Genomic DNA, 21,107 nt, shown 5'->3' with positions numbered 1-21,107 from the left:
AAACCTATAATGACCCATGTAAACACATGCATATGCATGAATACATACGTGCATGCACACACACATGTGAACACACACACACACACACACATAGACACACATACACTTGGCTGAAAGCTCCCTTTTGTGCCAAGAATACTCTTCAAAAGATGAAGAAGGAGGAAATGAATGAATTTTCTGAATTGAAAACAAGCTGGAATTTTTGTTCTGATCATTATACAATTTTTCTTGATCCCTTTTGAAATTATGGATGTTTACAGAAGTTCTTAGTGCTTATAAGTTCTTTGCTCTTAATTATATGTCAGTTATAATTACAGGGTTAAGTTCATGGATGCCTTTATTCACAACATTTTTTCAACCAATTAAAGCATCATCTTATTTTATGCTTTTGATTTTAACTCATACCTAAATGCAACTTATCTTAAAAATAGTCAGATGAAAGAAATGGAGATAAGGTATTAAATGACAGTGAAGGCTGTTATAAATCAAAAGACATAAAGTTCAGATCAGAAACCTTAAAAAATACCAAAATATTACAGATAAATTGTTACTAAAATTTACTCAGCAGAAAGAAAATACATGCAGAGTTTGCAGTAACAGGAAAAATCAGTAATAATGAAACAGATACATAAGAAATGATGAAGAAGCATTACCTTTCAAATACTGTATCTGAATTACAGGTGAAGAGAGTTAATTTTATTTGAAAAAATAAAATAATAAAAAAGCATGAACATGTAAAACTATATGCACATTGGCATTGAGGAAGATAATTATTGAAGTTGAAGACGAAGGTAAAATAAGCAGGAAAACATTGCCTAGGCATGAAGTGAAATATATTAATGGCATTTACCTTTTTCCTGTTTATATTTATCTGAAAAATAGAAGAAAGAAAAACCAATTCATTAAAAATGAAAACACAGTATTAGGGAGAAAAGAGTAGAAAAATTTGAAATCCTATGAGCTTTACTTCTTTAAAAGAATTGATGGTTATTTCTAAAATATTGGAACTAAAAATTTGCAAAGACCATCTAACCCAATGAAAGGCAATGCTGTTTTCCATACAACCCCTTAGTGCAAAAGGAATTAAGAAATGAAACCATAGGATAAATAATGTCAATCATCCTTCATTGGGCTATCTCCTCTTTTTCAGACTAAAATACCATATTAACATACACAAATATGACATAGGAACTTAAAATGTAATGAAAAGCCTATAGAAAATGTACTCATTAGTCAAAACTGCATCTGTTGTAGTAATTACATGGAACCTGCTACATGCATTAAAGATATAAGTTCCCAAACTATATTCAACCTGTAAACAGAAATATAATTTAAAATTTGGAAAAGAAAGATGCTGAACTTTTAGTGATTATATTGATGTTTTATGAAAAAATCTTTCAGAATCATGTTAGGAAAATAGCTTTTTGTGTCATTCACAAAGAATTTTGAATTGAAGACACATGAAATTTTCTTGATATAATATCCTTCTACAAACATTTAATAGGTATTGCAGTTCATAGAATTAATAACTGTGTGACCGAAAGTGCAAAAGAATAAGAACATTTATTATAGTTTGGAAAATAGCCAGAAAAAATTGTGTAAAATATTTGTATGACTGAGAACACTTGAGTAATATGATCAAGGGCAGTGAAAGAGTGAGATCCAAGGTCATAGGTGACCTGTGAATGCCAGTGGAATTTATACGGTCTTTGACAGGATAATGCAGGAAGAAACTTCACTCATGAAATCTGAAATCTTCTTTTATCTTGGGAAAATATCAATTGTACAGTAATGGCTTCTTGAACTTGGAATATGTACAGTGACCCTAAGTTAATGGATGTTTTCAAAACAGTATGTACAGACTGGAACTCATACATCTGTTGGCCTAATCAATCCCCTTATGTCACAAAACTAATAAAGGATCAATGGCAAGTCAGTGGAAGACAGGAGAAGCCAATGTTTCTAGAAAGGGGCAGTATGGAATGAAGAAAAAAAAAAAGAATGAGGAAATGATAGAAAGTAGGAAAATGGAAATGGACAGTATTTAATGTAGAAGTCCATAAACAAACAAAAACCCTGAAGAAGGAGCAGTAGACATACAAAAGAAGAATGAACCAATAGATCACATTTGGTAAAAAGTCATGGAATGTTAAAAACATCAAGAAAGCAGTCATTTAAAAAGGACAATGGAATAAAAAGTTATCAGAGATAATTTACCCAGTTTTTTCTGAAGTTCTTCTGAAAAACATAATGGAGAGAACAATGTAAATAACATAGGAAACAAAATCAAATAAAATTCAAATTTATTGAAAAATATCCATGTATTAAATGTAAAAATTGGACTAAATGTGAGAGTTGGACTATAATGATTTGAGATTTGGGCTATAAAGAAAACTGAGTGCTAAAGAATTGATGCTTTTGAACTGTGGTGTTGGAGAAGACTTTTGAGAATTCCTTGGACAGCAAGGAGATCCAACCAGTCAATCCTAAAGGAATTCAATCCTGAATATTCATTGGAAGGACTGATGCTGAAGCTGAAACTCCAATGCTTTGGCCACCTGATGCAAAGAATTGTCTCATTTGACAATACCCTGATGCTGGGAAAGATTGAAGGTGAGAGAAGAAGGGGATGACAGAGGATGAGATGGTTGGATGGTATCACTGACTCGATGGACATGAGTTTGAGTAAACTCTGGCAGTTGGTGATGGACAGGGAAGCCTGGCGTGCTGCAGTCCATGGGGTGGCAAAGAGTCAGACACGACTGAGAGACTGAACTGAAAGTGAAAGTTGTTCAGTCATGTCCGACTGTTTGCAACCCCATGGACATAGTCCATGTAAATCTCCCTGCCAGAATACTGGAGTGGGTAGCCTTTCCTTTCTCCAGGGGATCTTCCCAAACCAGGGACTGAACCCAGGTCTCCTGCACTGTAGGTGGATTCTTTACCAGCTGAGCCACAAGGGAAATCCAGAACTGAACTGAACTGAAAGTTAAATGTATCAGAATACAGATAAACACACACATATGTGTGCCTGCACACACTTGTGAACCAACACTGGTTGAAGGATCACTTGTGTCCAGAAAATATATTTCAAATGTTAAAGGGGGGAAAGGACTGAATTTAGTGAATTGAGATAAAAAAAATTCAGGGGCACATTAGTTCTGCTGTTTACCTTATAAAAATACTATTGATCTGTTTTTAGCCTTATTTAGGCTTTTATTGGAGAAGGCAATGGCACCCCACTCCAGTACTTTTGCCTAGAAAATCCCATGGATGGAGGAGCCTGGTAGGCTGCAGTCCATGGGGTCACTAGAGTTGGACACGTCTGGGCGACTTCACTTTCATTTTTCACTTTCATGCATTGGAGAAGGAAATGGCAACCCACTCCAGTGTTCTTGCCTGGAGAATCCCAGGGACGGGGAAGCCTGGTGGGCTGCCGTCTATGGGGTCGCACAGAGTGGGACACGACTGAAGCGACTTAGCAGCAGCAGCAGCAGCAGGCTTTTATTATTCAATTGTTAACTTTATATGTTCTTTGACTTCCATGAAATATATATATAAGTCATTCTGGTTATTGCAGTAGCTTTGTCATGTATAGTCACCAAAAGTCACTGTTCCAGTATAGTGAAACACTATTCCAGAAGGAAATCTGTGTTAGGTTTCTAGGAATCTCTATTCATAACATTTTCATGAACCCATTAATATTGAATTTGTTTTGTGCAAGTTTATATTTTAGCATGTACTTGAATGAAGCTTATCTTATCTAAATCACATTAATAGAAGGCGAATGCTGTGTGAGATGACAGTGAAAGGGGTTCTTGAATTATCTTGGGATACACCTATACATTAGCCATTCTAAAAATGACAAAACATCAGAGACATACTATTAATATAATTTACTTGACAAAAGTATTTGTCTACAAGTGTTGAAATGCAGGACAATCCAGAGCAATAATAATACAGGAAAGTGAATTAAAAAGAGAAATGGCATACTCAAAATAATGAAACAAAATCATGGCAAAATATACAGATACAGGAATAGAAGGTGATGATCATTGATACTTAAAGACAGGTGCAAAAGACACATGAAAGCATGACTAGGCACACATTACTAGGACTTGTCTTTTTTCTGTTTACACTTATACTAATATAAAAAGAAAAACAATCAATCTACATTCAAAATGAGGATACATATCAGTAAGTGAAGAGGATAAAAATTTGAAACACTTCCATAATTTTCTCTACAGTTCAAACTGACCAATAATTCTAAGAACTGGAATTGGAAGATTCCAAAGCCACCTCACCAATCAGAGGCAATATTCTTTTACTTCCGTATGGACTTGGTGCACAAGAGCTAAACAGAAAACTGATCATGAGAGGAAGTTGATATAACTTTGTTGGATAAACAATATCAATCCGTGGTCTTTTAGAGGCACTTCTTTCATTTTAAAACAGAGTACAAATACACAAAACACAAAGATAGGTTGTTAAGAGATGAGGAAGAAAATAGTAAAAGCATCCCTCTAACCAAATCTATTTATCAAGTAGATGTATTTCAAACCTATTCAGTCTGACAAAAAAATGGAAAAATACCATTAGAAATGGAGAATGTTAAACTTTAAATGATTATATTTGTATTATATTATAAAAATTTTTGGAAAAATTCCAGTGTCTTTGTGTCATTGACCTACATCATTCTCAATTGAGAGATTAATCAATGAACTTTCCTTAATATATGAAAGTTTTTCTCTTAACATTTAAAAGGAATTGAAATTTTCAGAATTCATAATTGTGTTAATGAAAGTATAATCAAAATTCATTTTGATTTAAAAGAAAAAAGATAGGAAAGATTATGCAAAATATTTGTATACCTGAGAACATTTGAATAACATATTCACAGGCTATATAAGACTAAGCCTCCAGTTCACATTTGACCAATGAATGGGAGTAAAACTATATTTAGCTAATAAGCGTTCTTGTTAAAGTTTGGTGAATAATTAATTGCATCTTAACTGGCTCTCATATTTCTTATACAAAACAGAAGTCCTAAATTAGTGGGCAGTGTCCATAAAATATATATAGAATAGAAACCATGTGAATATCAGCCAAATTTCTTTCATCTCTCCAACTTGATAATGCAATAAGTATGACAAGTCTCTGGAAGAACACAAGATCAATGTTTATAGGGAGGTACAGATATTGAATGAAAAAGAAGGATTGAGAATGAATGAAAAGTATAGAAATAGAAATGAAGAGAACATAATGTGAGAGAAGACCATGAGCAGAAATAAAGTGAATGGGACACGTAGACATCCAGAAGAATGAGCCACTGGAAACCATATAGGTAAAATGGAACTCTAAAGACACCAAAAAAGCAGTCATTTATATGGTTATGGGAAATGTCAGAGAAAATTTACCAATTGTTTGGGGAAGATCTTCTGAAAAATAAAATACAAAGATAAATGTAAATATCATGGGAAGTAGATGTGAAGAAAATTAAATGTATTGAAAATTCTAAATATAAGCCCAAAATTAAACCTATTAACATGCAAAAGCACACACACACACTTACTCACATACACACTACCTCACACATAAGTACCAACAGAGGAGGAAATCCCACTTCTGTCCACAGAATATTTTACAAAAAAATCAAACTAGAAATGGAATGAAATTACTGAAAGAGAAAATTTTTTAGAAATATTAGTTGTGGTGGTTACCTCTTAAAATATGCTATTGACATTTTTTGGCATTATTTAGGCTTTTATTGATGGACAGGGAGGCCTGGCGTGCTGCAATTCATGGAGTCGCAAAGAGTCGGACACGACTGAGTGACTGAACTGAACTGAACTGAGCTGAGGCTTTTATTATTTGATTTGTTAGCTTTGGTAAGTTCTTGTGTTGTGCTGTGCTCAGTTTCGTTCCACCCTTTGCAACCCCAGGGACTGCCAGGCTCCTTTGTTCATAGAATTTTCCAGGCAAGAATACTGGAGTGGTTTTGCCATTTCCTTCTCCAGGGGATCTTCCTGGCCCAGGGACCAAACCAGAGTCTCTTGTGTCTCCTGAACTGGCAGGTGAATTCTTTACCAGTAGTGCCTCCCAAAAAGCCCCAACCCATGGATATATATAGCCTTGTTACATGAAAAGAAGGAAATTGAAATATTAAGTGGCAGTGATGGCAGTTCCAAATCAGATGGCCTCAAGTTATCTTGAATAAAGTTCAATATCAGAAAGTTTAAAAATGCAGACATATATTTTAATGCAGGAGGCCCAGGTTCAATCTCTGGGTCAGGAAGATCCCCTGGTGAAGGAAATGGCAACCCACTCCATATTCTTGCCTGGAGAATTCCATGGACAGAGGAACCTAGTGGGCTACAGTCCATGGAGTTGCAAAGAGTCAGACATGACTGAGTGAATAACACATACACACAGAATAATGAATAAATTCTCTAATATCCTGCTACCTTAACCAATGTAACTGTGTATTATCAGCAACATGTAGATATTTAACATGCTTGATGAGTTTAAGATTTTCCAGTCAGTATTTCTTTGATGCTCAATCTCTAAAATCATTATGAAGTGGGATCTTATTTAAGTTGAAACCTGTGTCCTCTTCAAAGGACCCCAGAAGCCTAATGTAGCTTCCTTGCTGTTCATTTAACAAGATATTCCAAAGTAAGTTTGACATTTTCTACCTAATCTGGAAATGGCTATTTTTTTTCAAGACATTTTACATTCTTTTAGTGAGAAATTGTTTAGAGAAATCACGGTCTTGGAAATGGGAACAGGAATTTCTGGGAAGTTGATCATAGTATCCAGACCTATTCAGTGAAACAGATATATGTGTACATATGAAATAATAATACATCATTGGAACTTGCCTTTTCCCTGTTCCTTCTTGTCTGAAAAATAAAAATAAGAAAGAATTAACATTCAAAATGAAAGTACAATGTCAGGAAGAGATGAATATAAAATTTTTAGAAGCATTGAGTTTACTCTGTAGTTTAAGCTAATATTTCTGGGAATTGGAACCACAAGTTTCCTAAAGCCATCAAACCAATCAAAGGCAGCGTTGCTGTACAACTTTCACCCACTGTGCAAAGCAGTTAAGATAGGTGGTGACACCTTGAGAGAAAGTAGACATGACTTCCTCTGGGATATATATATATATGTGTGTGTGTGTGTGTGTTTATATATATATATACACACACATATAATCAATCATTATTCTTTCAACAGACCTTCTTTTTCAGAATAAAGTGCAAGCATGTTCACATACAAGACAGATACTTAAAAAGTGATGAGGAAGCATATAATATAAACATTCATCTGACCAAAACTGTATCTGTAGCAGTAGTTATATGAAGCCTGCCACATATATGAAAGAAGTATATTCCTAAATTCTATGCAACCTGGAAACATAAAAGCAATTTTAAAATTAAGGAGGGCAATAACCTTACAGAAGTATTCTAGGATAATAGCTTTTTAAGTAATAGGTATATATTATCAAGAAATGTATTAAAGATATAAATTGCTTCTACATCCATAAAAGAATTTTATATGGTATAGTTAAGTTCTATGCCAACAAAATGCAAAAATATAAGGAGAATGACTATAGTTGGTAGAAAAAATATGAGTAGGAATTGTGTAAAATATCTATATACTTGTGAACACTTGGGTAAAAAGATTGATTGCAGTGGAAGACAGCTTCATGCTTACAAATGGCCATTAAATAAAATCAGAATTTACACATTTTTGATAGAACAATCGGTGGGGATATTTAATCACATGTTTATTGTCTCATAAGTAATAAACTTTGATAAGTGTCTATTGCAAAGAAATGAGCCCTAATATTTGGAGCACGTGACAGAGGTCCAAAGTTTGAATATTTTCCAGAAAAACAGATAGAATAAAAATCATATGCCATTTGTCTCATGACTTCTCATTGAAACTGTGGAAGGTCTCTGGGTACAAAAAAAAGGACAGTATTTATAGAGAAGAAATGGTGTGGAATGAAAAAAGTGAGCACAAATGGAAGGAAGGGACAAGAAATGGAGACAAGTTAATAGAGGAGAGGTAACCAAAAACTTGGGGAGGGAAGTGTAGACACCCAGGAGAAGAGTGAGCCAATGGATGACATATAGATAAAAGATAGATAATCTCAAAGACACCAAGAAAGGAATAATTATAAAAGGATTTGGGAGTAATGAGTTGTCAGAAAATTTACCGAATATTTTCTGTGGTCTCTCTGAAAAATAAAATGAAAAGATTAGTGAAAATATTTTGTGAAAGAAACAGAAAAAATCAAATATTACAATTTTTAAATTTAAAATAAACCCATTAGTTTTCAGGTAAAAAAACACACACAAATATTTTCCATGCAAAGATGCACATATACACACACACACACTGTCTAAGAGCTCATATTTATCAGAGAATTGTCTACAAAAATGAAAAGAGGAGTGAAAGAGAGAATTTACTGAACTGAGAAAAATTTAGAAATGTTAGATAAAATATGTGTGTGCTGTGCTCAGTTGCTCAGTCATGTCTGACTCTTTGCAACCTCATGAACTGTAGCCTGCCAGGCTCCTCTATCCATGGGACTTTGTGGGCAAGAATACTGGAGCAGGCTAACATTTCCTCCTCCAGGGGATCTTCCCTACCCAAGGATCATACTGGAGTCTTTGCACTGGCAGGCAAATTCTTTACCACTGAGTCACCTGGAAATTCCTATTAGATAAAATAACTACCTTTAAAAAGTGTTCTTAATCCCTTTTGACATTGTTTAGGCTTTTATTATTTGCTATGCTAGCTTTAATAAGATCTGTGGCTGCTATCAATAGTGATATAGTCAATTCTTGTTTTTGTGATATCTATGTTGTATAACCAGGTGGCGTTAGTGGTAAAGAATCTGCCTGCCAATGCAGGAGATGCGGATTCTATCTCTGGTTTGGGAAGATCCCCTGGGGAAGGAAATGGCAACCCACTCCAGTATTCTTGCCTGGAGAATCCCATGGACAGAGGAGCCTTGTGGGCTATAGCCCATGGGGCCATGAAGAACATGTAGGACATGACTGACTGGTTGAACACACACATGTTGTATAAAGTTGCTTAAAATACTGAAGTAGGTAATACTGGTCCTAGAGAAAATGCAGGGTTATGTTCCTGGGCGCCTCTATTCACTTCTCTGTTCACCTATTTAATGAAACCTAACTGTAGTTTAACTTCTATTTTAATTCATACCTGAATGAGCTAACAAACAAATTATTTGATAGGAAGTGGAATAGATATTAAATGTTGGTAGAAGTGGTCCTCAGTCAAACAGCTTGAACCTTTTTTAGAGAAAATTTATACACCATAAGCTTTAAAAGTACAAAACTTTTCAGATATATTATTAACAAAATTTATACAACAGAATGAATCTGTTTATATTGTTTCAATGATTAAGACAAATGAAAGAGAATATTGGGGAAAATGTAATAACAAATGATGATGGCAAACTATAGTTGGAAAGATAACAAGACTAAGTCATGAAAAATATGTCTGTTGGAACTGAGGAGTATAATCATACTGAAGACAAAGGTAGAAGAAACAGATGAAACATGGCTAGGTATACAATGAAATAGCTTAATTGGACTTGCCTTTTTCTTGTTTACTCTTATCTGAAAAATAAAAGAAAGAAAACCAGTTTGTTCAAAGTGAGGGCTCAATGTCAGGAAGGAAGAGGATAAAAAACTTTTAAAGTTTTATAGTTTATGGTTCAAATTGATTCTTATTTATGAGAATAGGAACCTTACGGATGATCAATCAGAGGCAGTACTGTTTTATATTCTCCTACCTCTTATGCAAAAGGAAATAAATAGGAAATTACCTACTGAGAGGAGACTGACTAGGAATTCTTCTTGAATAACTAGTATAAATATTTTGTTTTTCATTAGAACTTTTTCTTTTTTTCAGAATAAAATGCAAACGAGTACACATACATAAGATAGGTACTTAAAAAGTGATGAGAAAGTATACACTAAAACACCTTTGTGTCCATAACTGTACTAGTACATGTACATAAGACGCCTGTGTGTGCTCAGTCACTCAGTTGTGTCTGATTCTTTTGTGATCCCTGGACTATAGCTTATCAGGCTCCTCTATCTCTGAAAATTTTCCAGGCAGGAATATTGGAGTGGGTTGCCATTTCCTTCTCCAGGGGAATGTCCCAATCCAGGGATTTAACCTGAGTGCCCTGAATCTCTTGAATTTGCAAGCTGGCTCTTTACCACTGAGCCACTTGGGAAGCCCATAAGAAGCCTGTTCCATTCATTAAAGATATATGTTCCTAAATTTCACTCCTGAAAACGAAAATGTAATGGAAAAATATCACTGGGAAAAGAAAAATATTAAAACTAGTAATTGTATTAGTGTTAATGAAAACATTTTAGGAATATCTTGGGACAATAGCATAAAAAGGTAGCAGAAAGCTCACTGATCATTATTGATAAATAGTCAAAGTTAAATTTGGTAATATAATTGTGATTCATAATTCACTCAGAATTCAAAGTTAAAATAATGAATGTAGTAAAATAGCCATAACTACAACAAACTGTTGCTAGTTACAAATATTAAAAAAATATGTAACTTGTAATAGCAATAACCTAAACTGTGAGATGGGAGAAGGCAATGGCAAACCACTCCAGTACTCTTGCCCAGAAAATCCCGTGGAGTCAGACACAACTGAGCGACTTCATTTTCACTTTTCACTTTCATGCATTAGAGAAGGAAATGGCAACCCGCTCCAGTGTTCTTGCCTGGAGAACCCCAGGGACGGGGAGCCTGGTGGGCTTCCGTCTATGGGGTCGCACAGAGTTGGACACAACTGAAGTGACTTAGCAGCAAAACGTGAGGTGAAGAAGCAAAAAGTGTAAGGTTTAGGAATTCTTCTGAAGTTATGTTATTATCAGCTTGAAATAGGGTGTTATAATTTAAGATATTTTATGTAAACTTCATAGTAACCCAAAGGGAAACAAAATCTGTAATAATTATGCAAAAGAATATGATAAAGAAATTAAATCATACTGATAAAAAAAAGACATCAACACACATATATACACATGCAAAACAGAGTAAGAAACAGGGAACAACAGACCTACAGAATAACGGAAAAACAATTAACAAAATGGCACTAGTAAGTTTTTACCTATCCAACCAGCACGCTAAAGCGCCGGTGGCTGCGACCGGCGCGCTAAAGCGCGGGCGGCTGCAACTGGTGCGCTAAAGCACAGCTGAGAGGAGCTACCCGACGTCGGAGGTCAGGGGCAGAAGCCAGGAGGACCCTATGCCTGAAGGGCAGTGGCCAAGAGGAGTTACCCCACGTCCGAGGTCAGGGGCAGCGGCTGAGAGTGCCAGGCTGCGACAGCGCAGGAACTGCCGAGAGGAGCTACCCCGCGTGCGAGGTCAGGGGCAGCGGCCGGGAGGAGCTACCCCACGACCCTATGCCGGAGGCCAGGGGCGGCGGCCGGGAGGACCAACCCCACGTCCAAGGAGCGGTGGCTGCGTGGGCACAGAGGGCCTAGAGGAGCTATCCCACGTTGAAGGTCAGGAAGGGCGGTGGTGAGGAGATACCCCTCATCCAAAGTAAGGAGCAAGGGCTCTGCTTTGCTGGAGCAGATGTGAAGAGATACCCCACGCCCAAGGTAAGAGAAACCCAAGTAAGATGGTAGGTGTTGCAAGAGGGCATCAGAGGGCAGACACACTGAAACCATACTCACAGAAAACTAGTCAATCTAATCACACTAGGACCACAGCCTTGTCTAACTCAATGAAACTAAGCCATGCCTGTGGGGCAACCCAAGATGGGCGGGTCATGGTGGAGAGATCTGACAGAATGTGGTCCACTGGAGAAGGGAATGGCAAACCACTTCAGTATTCTTGCCTTGAGAACCCCATAAACAGTATGAAAAAGCAAAATTATAGGATGCTGAAAGAGGAACTCCCCAGGTCAGTAGGTGCCCAATATGCTACTGGGGATCAGTAGAGAAATAACTCCAGAAAGAATGAAAGGATGGAGCCAAAGCGAAAACAATACCCAGTCGTGGATGTGACTGGTGATAGAAGCAAGGTCCAATGCTGTAAGAGCAATATTGCATAGGAACCTGGAATGTCAGGTCCATGAATCAAGGCAAATTGGAAGTAGTCAAACAAGAGATGGCAAGAGTGAAAGTCGACATTCTAGGAATCAGCAAACTAAAATGGACTGGAATGGGTGAATTTAACTCAGATGACCATTATATCTACTACTGTGGGCAGGAATCCCTCAGAAGAAATGGAGTAGCTATCATGGTCAACAAAAGAGTCCGAAATGCAGTACTTGGATGCAATCTCAAAAATGACAGAATGATCTCTGTTCATTTCCAAGGCAAACCATTCAATACCACAGTAATTCAATTCTATGCCCCAACCAGTAACACTGAAGAAGCTGAAGTTGAACAGTTCTATGAAGACCTACAAGACGTTTTAAAACTAACACCCGAAAAAGATGTCCTTTTCATTATAGGGGACTGCAATGCAAAAGTAGGAAGTCAAGAAACACCTGGAGTAACAGGCAAATTTGGTCTTGGAATACGGAATGAAGCAGGGAAAAGACTAATAGAGTTTTGCCAAGAGAATGCACTGGTCATAGCAAACACCCTCTTCCAAAAGCACAAGAGAAGACTCTACACATGGACATCTGAAATCAGACTGATTACATTCTTTGCAGCCAAAGATGGAGAAGCTCTATACAGTCAGCAAAAACAAGACTGGGAGCTGACTGTGGCTCAGATCATGAACTCCTTATTACCAAATTCAGCCTGAAATTTAGGAAAGTAGGGAAAACCACTAGACCATTAAGGTATGACCTCAATCAAATCCCTTATGATTATACAGTGGAAGTGAGAAATAGATTTAAGGGACTAGATCTGATAGATAGAGTGCCTGATGAACTATGGAATGAGGTTCATGACATTGTACAGGAGACAGGGATCAAGACCATCCCCATGGAAAAGAAATGCAAAAAAGCAAAATGGCTGTCTAGGGAGGCCTTACAAATAGCTGTGAAAAGAAGAGAAGCGAAAAGCAAAGCAGAAAAGGAAAGATATAAGCTTCCGAATGCAGAGTTCCAAAGAATAGCAAGAAGAGATAAGAAAGCCTTCTTCAGCAATCAATGCAAAGAAATAGAGGAAAACAACAGAATGGGAGAGACTAGAGATCTCTTCAAGAAAATTAGAGATACCAAGGAACATTTCATGCAAAGATGGGCTCGATAAAGGACAGAAATGGTATGGACCTAACAGAAGCAGAAGAGATTAAGAAGAGGTGGCAAGAATACACAGAAGAACTGTACAAAAAGATCTTTATGACCCAGATAATCACGATGGTTGATCACTGACCTAGAGCCAGACATACTGGAATGTGAAGTCAAGTGGGCCTTAGAAAGCATCACTACGAACAAAGCTAGTGGAGGTGATGGAATTCCAGTAGAGCTCTTTCAAATCCTGAAAGATGATGCTGTGAAAGTGCTGCACTCAATATGCCAGCAAATTTGGAAAACTCAGCAGTGGCCACAGGACTGGAAAAGGTCAGTTTTCATTCCACTCCCAAAGAAAGGCAATGCCAAAGAATGCTCAAACTACTGCACAGTTGCACTCATCTCACACGCTAGTAAAGTAATGCTCAAAATTCTCCAAGCCAGGCTTCAGCAATATGTGAACTGTGAACTTCCTGATGTTCAAGCTGGTTTTAGAAAAGGCAGAGGAACCAGAGATCAAATTGCCAACATCCACTGGATCATGGAAAAAGCAAGAGAGTTCCAGAAAAACATCTGCTTTATTGACTATGCCAAAGCCTTTGGCTGTGTGGATCACAATAAACTGGAAAATTCTGAAAGAGATGGGAATACCAGACCACCTGATCTGCCTCTTGAGAAATATATATGCAGGTCAGGAAGCAACAGTTAGAACTGGACATGGAACAACAGACTGGTTCCAAATAGAAAAAGGAGTATGTCAAGGCTGTATATTGTCATCCTGCTTATTTAACTTATATGCAGAATACATCATGAGAAATGCTGGACTGAAAGAAACGCAATCTGGAATCAAGATTGCCAGGAGAAATATCAATAAACTCAGATATGCAGATAACACCACCCTTATGGCAGAAAGTGAAGAGGAACTCAAAAGCCTCTTGATGAATGTGAAAGTGGGGAGTGAAAAAGTTGGCTTAAAGCTCAACATGCAGAAAATGAAGATCATGGCATCCGGTCCCATCACTTCATGGGAAATAGATGTGGAAACAGTGGAAAGAGTGTCAGACTTTATTTTTGGGGGCTCCCAAATTACTACAGATGGTGATTGCAGCCATGAAATTAAAAGACGCTTACTCCTTGGAAGGAAAGTTATGTCCAACCTAGACAGCATATTGAAAAGCAGAGACATTACTTTGCCAACAAAGGTCCGTCTAGTCAAGGCTATGGTTTTTCCTGTGGTCATGTATGGGTGTGAGAGTTGGACTGTGAAGAAGGCTGAGCACCAAAGAATTGAACTGTAGTGTTGGAGAAGACTCTTGAGAGTCCCTTGGACTGCAAGGAGATCCAACCAGGCCATTCTGAAGGAGATCAGCCCTGGGATTTCTTTGGAAGGAATGATGCTACAGCTGAAACTCCAGTACTTTGGCCACCTCATGCAAAGAGTTGACTCATTGGAAAAGACTCTGATGCTGGAAGGGATTGGGGACAGGAGGAGAAGGGGACGACAGAGGATGAGATGGCTGGATGGCATCACTGACTCAATGAACTGAGCCTGCGTGAACTCCGGGAGTTGGTGATGGACAGGGAGGCCTGGTGTGCTGCGATTCATGGGGTCGCAAAGAGTCGGACATGACTGAGCGACTGAACTGGACTGAACTGATCAACAGTTATGTTAAATATAAATAAATATTCCAATCAAAAGACATAGAGCGGCTGAATGGAAAAACTAATTTAAAAAAAGATAGATTCAATTTTATGTTACCTACAAGAGACCCACTTTCACCTTAAAGACACACATGGATTGAAGGTGAAGGGACGGAAAAAGACATTTCAAGCCAAAAAGAGGAAAATGAGACATATATATTTCATTACATAGTGAAAAAGGGGGTTAATTCTGAAGATATAAAAATTATAAATGTCTATGTGTCTAATTTTGTAGCACCTAAATATACAAGACACATATTCACAGAGATAAAAGGAGAAATAAATAGCAATACAACAGTAGTGGGGTACTTGAATACCTCACTCCCAACAATGAATAGATCACATAGGCAATCAATTAGGAAACAGTGGATCTGAACAACACTATAAGCCAAATAAACCTCACAAATATATCAAGAACACTTATCCATCAACAGAAAATACATATTCTTCAGAATCACACATGGAATATTTTATATTTAGATCATATATTGGGCCACAAAACAAAGTCTTAGCAAATTCAAGAAGACTGAAATCCTACTAAATATTTTGTCTGCTCACAATGGTATGGAACTACCAATAAGATGAGTCCAAAAATCAATAAGAAATAGAAAACTGGAAAATTTACAAATGCATGAAATTAAACAACACTCATTAAAAGCTAATGGATCAATGAAGAATTTAAGGGGGCATACATTTTCTTGAGACAAAGAACATGAAAACACAACATATCAGAACTCATGGAATGTAGCAAAAGCAGATCTAAGCGGGAAGTTCATAGCAATAATAACCCATTATAATAAAAAAATGAAAAAAAATCCCCAAATAAAAACCAAACCCTATGTCTTATGCAACGAGAAAAAGCAAATTGAGCTAAAAGTTGAAAGAAGAAAGGAAATAATAATAGTTAAAGCCAAAGCAATAAAGAATAGAAAAACAATTGAAAGGATAAACCAAACTGAGTTAATGTTTTGGAAAGTTAAAATTGACAAACTTTTATTTAGAATAATCAGTGAAAAAAGAAAGGCTGCAAATCAATAAAATTATAGATGAAAAAAGTGGACATTACAATTATTATTACAGAAATGCAGAAGGCAGTAAGAGGTTATATGAACATCTATATGCCAACAAACTGGACAACTTAGAAGGAAAACAAACCCTCTTAGAAATATACAACCTACCCAAGACTGGAAGAAATAGAAATCTTAACAGACCGATTTCTAGTGAGGAGATTGAATCAGTAAGAAAAATTCCCTAGTGAAGCAAAGTCCAGGACTTGATGGCTTCACTGGTCAATTTTACAAATCACTAAAAGAAGAATTAACACCAATCTTGAACCAAAGTTTCCAAAATATCAAAGAAGAGGAAATAATCCCAAACTCATTTTACAAGGCCAGCATTATTCTGATAACAAAGCCAGGTAAGAACATTATCAGAAAAGAAAACTACAGACCAATGTCCCTGCTGAATATGGATGCAAAAAATTCTCAACAAAATACTCTTAAATCTAATTAGGCAGCACATTAAAAAGAACATTCATCATGATCAAGCGGTATTTATCTGTGTGATCCAAGGATGGTTTAACATATGCAATGCAATGTGATACATCACACTAATAGAATGAAAGAAAAGAATCATATTATCATCTCAATAATTCAAAAAATGGCAAAAATTCAGCATCTTTCATGATACAAACATATAGCAAATTAGGTGCAGAAAGGACATATTTTAACATAATGAGGACCATTTATGAGAAGCCCATAGCTAACATACTCAATGATGAAAGCTGGAAAGCTTTTCCTCTAAGATCAGAAGTAAGACAGGGGTGCTCACTCTTACCATTCTTACTCAACATAATACTGGAAGTCTTCAGTAGAAGACTAAATGGCATCAGAATCGGAAAGGAAGATGTAAAGCCATCTCTATTTGCTGATGACATGATTTTATACACAGTAAACTCTAAGAACTTGATTAAAACTGTTCATAACCAATCAAGGAATTCAATAAAGTTGCAGGGACAAAATCAACACATAAAAATCAGTAACACTTCAACATACTGACCACAAACTTTCTGAAAAATAAATTTAAAAATTGATCTCATGTATTGTGAACAGTATCAAAAAATTAAAATACTTAGATTCCTAAAATTAAAATACTTAGATTCCTAAATTTAGCTAAGGCAGTGAAGGATCTCTACTATGAAAACTACATACTTTCATGAAAGAAAATAAAGCGTACACCAAAAAATGCAAATTTATCTCATCTACATGCTTGAAAGAATTAATATTGTTAAAATATTGATACAACCAAAAGCCATCTATAGATTCAAAGCAATTCCTAGTAGGATTTTTTTTTTACAGAAATAGAAAATACACTCTTCCTTAAAAATCTTATGAAACCACAAATGACTCCATATAGCCAAAGAAATTTTGACAAAGAATAACAAGTATCTCAATTCTGATTTAAGCTATCTTGTAACAGTATAGACCTATAGTAATTGAAACAGTATCATACTGGCAAAAAACTTACAAATAGACCAATGGAAAAGAATTGAGAACCCAGAAATAAAACCAAGTATATATGGCTAACTAGTATTTGACAAAGAAGTCAGGAAGAATCAGTGGGGAAAAGACAGTCTCTTCAATAAATAGTGCTGGAATATTACTCATCTGTTAAAAAGAATGCATTTGAATCAGTTCTAATGAGGTAGATGAAACTGGAGCCTATTATACAGAGTGAAGTAAGTCAGAAAGAATAACACCAATACTGTATATTAATGCATATATATGGAATTTAGAAAGATGGTAACAACGACCCTATATGTGAGACAGAAAAAGAGACACAGATGTAAACAACAGACTTTTGGACTCTGTGGGAGAAAGTGACAGTGGGATGATTTAGGAGAATAGCATTGAAACATGTATATTATCATATGTGAAACAGATCACCAGCTGAGGTTCGATGCATGAGACAGGGTGCTCAGGGCTGGTGCACTGGGATGACCCTGAGGGATGGGATGGGGAGGGAAGTGTGAGGGAGGGTCAGGATGGGGAACACATGTACATCTATGGCTGATTCATGTGAATGTATGGCAAAACCACCACAATATCGTAAAGTAATTAGCCTCCAATTAAAATTTAAAAAAAAGTAAAGAAAAAAAATAGTGCTGGAAAAACAGGATAGTCACAGTGAAAGAAAGAAACTTGATCCTATTTTATATCACTCACAAAAAGTAACTCAAAATGGATTAAAAACTTAATGTAAGACTTAAAGCTGAAACTCCAATACTTTGGCCACCAGATGTGAAGAGCCAACTCATTGGAAAAGACCCTGATGCTGGGAAAGACTGAAGGCAGGGGGAGAAGGAGACGACAGAGGATGAGATGGTTGGGTGGCATCATGGACTCAATGGACATGAGTTTGAGCAATTCAGGAGATAGTGAAGGACAGGGAGGCTGGGGATGCTGCAGTTCAAGGGGTCACAAAGAGTCAGACAGGACATAGTGACTGAACAACAACATTAAAAATATCAGGATGTAAACACACAAACACATATATGCAAGCACACAGATGTGTACCAACAGTGGCTGCAAGCTTCATTTCAACCTGAATATGCTGGTCAAATATTAAAAAATAAAAGGTAATAAACTTACTGACGTGAGCAAAAGTTTCAGGAATATTTGTATTTGTGGTATTGTTTTCAAAATGTTCTTAAACTCTTTGGCTATGGCTGGGCTACTATTATTCTGTCAGTCGTCATTGATCAGTTCTTTAGCTAGTACTGAAAAGAAGTGATCATTTCCCTCATTTTTGTAGCTCTGTAGTATGAGGTGCACACAAACAGTGAACTGGAGGATCCTGACCCACCACTTCCAGAGAAAATACAGGGATTGGTTCTTAGGAGCCTGCGTTTACATTTTCATCAAACAGTGACTACATTACCACCTTCAGCTGAGTTCTTGTTTTAATTCATGCCCAAATAGACTTCATCTTTTCTCACTCACCTTTTCAAAAGAAAATGGACACATACACCCATACAGAAGAAAGTTAGTTAGAAAGAAATGAGGAAGCAAAGAGAAAAAAGCAGCCCTTTGTGACATACAGTAGCTGTGGCAACCTTTATATGAAGCCTCCTATGTGCATTAAATTTCACTCCCTCTGAAAATAAAAATATAACTCTCAAGTGTCATTTACAAGTGAAGTTTTGAACTTTTAATGGTATATTCATGTTTTATGAAAACATTTTTAGGAGACATTGATGGACAATAGGCTCTTGTGTCATTCACACAAAATTTCAGTGTTGAGACATATATGATTATTGAATTTTCCTTAAAATATAGAACCCTTCTACACACATTTTGGAGAAGGCAATGGCACCCCACTCCAGTATTCTTGCCTGGAAAATCCTATGGATGGAGGGGCCTGGTGGGCTACAGTCCATGGGGTCGCTAAGAGTCGGACACGACCGAGCAACTTCACTTTCACTTTTCACTTTCATACATTGGAGAAGGAAATGGCAAGCCACTCCAGTGTTCTTGCCTGGAGAATCCCAGGGACGGGGGAGCCTGGTGGGCTGCCATCTAGGGGGTCGCACAGAGTCGGACACGACTGAAGTGACTTAGCACACACGTTTAAGAGGAATTGCAGTTTCCCAAATTGTGCCAACAAAAATAAAAACAGGAAGTAAAAGTGCAATTGTTGACAAGAAAAATTTCTAAAAAGTTTAGGTGAAATATCTGTATGAATACTCTGGGAACAGATGGGTAATAAGTTCAAGGTCGGTGGAAAAATGACTCTCAACTTTACTCTTGACCCTTAAAATATATCAGAATTGATACTGACTTTGGAAGACAATGAGGAGAGACAACTAGGAGAGAAGCTCCAACCTAAAAATTCAGGTTAGAGAAGTAGACATGCGGAGTAGCGTGAAGCTTTGAATGACAGACCAATAAAACAGTGAGAAATGTTAAAAATCCATCAGAAATACAGTCATTTTAATGTGTTTTGGGAGTAACATGACTTCAAAGATACTTTACCAAATTGGTGTTGAAGTTCTTCTGAAAAAGAAAATGGATAAACAATGTAAATCTCATGGGAAAGACATAAGAAGAAAATTCAAATGTGTTAAAGATATATATTTAAAATTGAATCCATTAAGATGTAGATGCACACACACGTACAAACAAATACAACAACACATACAGATGAATATACACAGACTTGTCTGAAGGAGGTTTTCTGAGGAAAGAACAGTATTTAACAAAAGAAAGCAGGAGAAATGCATAAATAAATAAGTATTCTGAATTGAGAAATCATTATAAGGAGTGTAACTCTGGTAATTATCTCACTCAATTTTTCATGATCAATTGGACCTTATTTAGTGTTTTATTGCTCAGTTTTTCTTCTTTAAGCAGTCTTCTGATGGCTGCTAAGGATATATAGTTAATCCTACTGTTGAAGCTATGCTATGTATAATACTACAGACACTGAAGTACAGAGTGGTGAGCTACTGTTCCTATAGGATCTGCAAGGTTAGGTTCCTGGGTGCCTCCATTCACCACTCTTTCTCAACTGATTCATACCCCACTGTATTTGTGTGAGTTAACTCATTCTTAATGAAACGTACTTTAACAAGTGTCCGATGAAAGGAAGGTTGAATGAGGTATTAAACAGCAGCAAAGAGGGGTCTGAATCAAGTGAACTGAAACTATCTTGGAAAATATTTTCAGATCAGAAATAAAAATAGCAAAACTGTACAGATAGATTATTACTAATATATCCTTGACAGAAGGAAGCATGTGCATACATTGTAAGGAGAGGACAACTGAAGAAAAAGTAATGGGAGAAATTGAATATAACATGAAGATTTCAGACTTCGGTTACAACAATAAGAACATGAGACAATCTGATGTACGGCTCCCTGGACATTGAAGATGATCATTGAGAGTTGAAGATCAATGCCAAAGAAACTAGTGAAACCTGACCAGGTACAAAGTGTAATGGACTACTGGGCCTTTCCTTTTGACAGTTCACCATTTTATAAAACAAAAGGAAAAAATAACCCATTTGTACATAGAGAAGGCACAATGTCAGGAAGACAAGGGGACAATCATCTGAAGCCAATAGATTGCTT

The 21,107-nt window shown here is 36.6% G+C and overlaps 1 protein-coding gene across 1 annotated transcript in view; it reads right to left on the bottom strand.

Moving 5' to 3' along the window:
• The window catches only part of LOC133236442 (butyrophilin subfamily 1 member A1-like), a 57,377-nt gene that overhangs the window by 13,433 nt on the left and 22,837 nt on the right, over window positions 1-21,107 (bottom strand). Inside the window, exons 14-20 of the mRNA XM_061398467.1 lie at window positions 20,011-20,031; window positions 9,638-9,662; window positions 8,228-8,244; window positions 6,882-6,902; window positions 5,418-5,438; window positions 2,218-2,238; window positions 851-871 (exon numbers count right to left, since the gene is read on the bottom strand). Of these exons, the coding sequence (XP_061254451.1) occupies window positions 851-871; window positions 2,218-2,238; window positions 5,418-5,438; window positions 6,882-6,902; window positions 8,228-8,244; window positions 9,638-9,662; window positions 20,011-20,031 (147 nt within the window). The remainder of the gene's footprint in view (window positions 1-850; window positions 872-2,217; window positions 2,239-5,417; window positions 5,439-6,881; window positions 6,903-8,227; window positions 8,245-9,637; window positions 9,663-20,010; window positions 20,032-21,107) is intronic.

Source organism: Bos javanicus, chromosome 23 (genome assembly GCF_032452875.1).
Source record: "Bos javanicus breed banteng chromosome 23, ARS-OSU_banteng_1.0, whole genome shotgun sequence".
NCBI lineage: Eukaryota > Metazoa > Chordata > Mammalia > Artiodactyla > Bovidae > Bos > Bos javanicus.
This window is presented reverse-complemented; position numbering and strand designations above follow the sequence as displayed.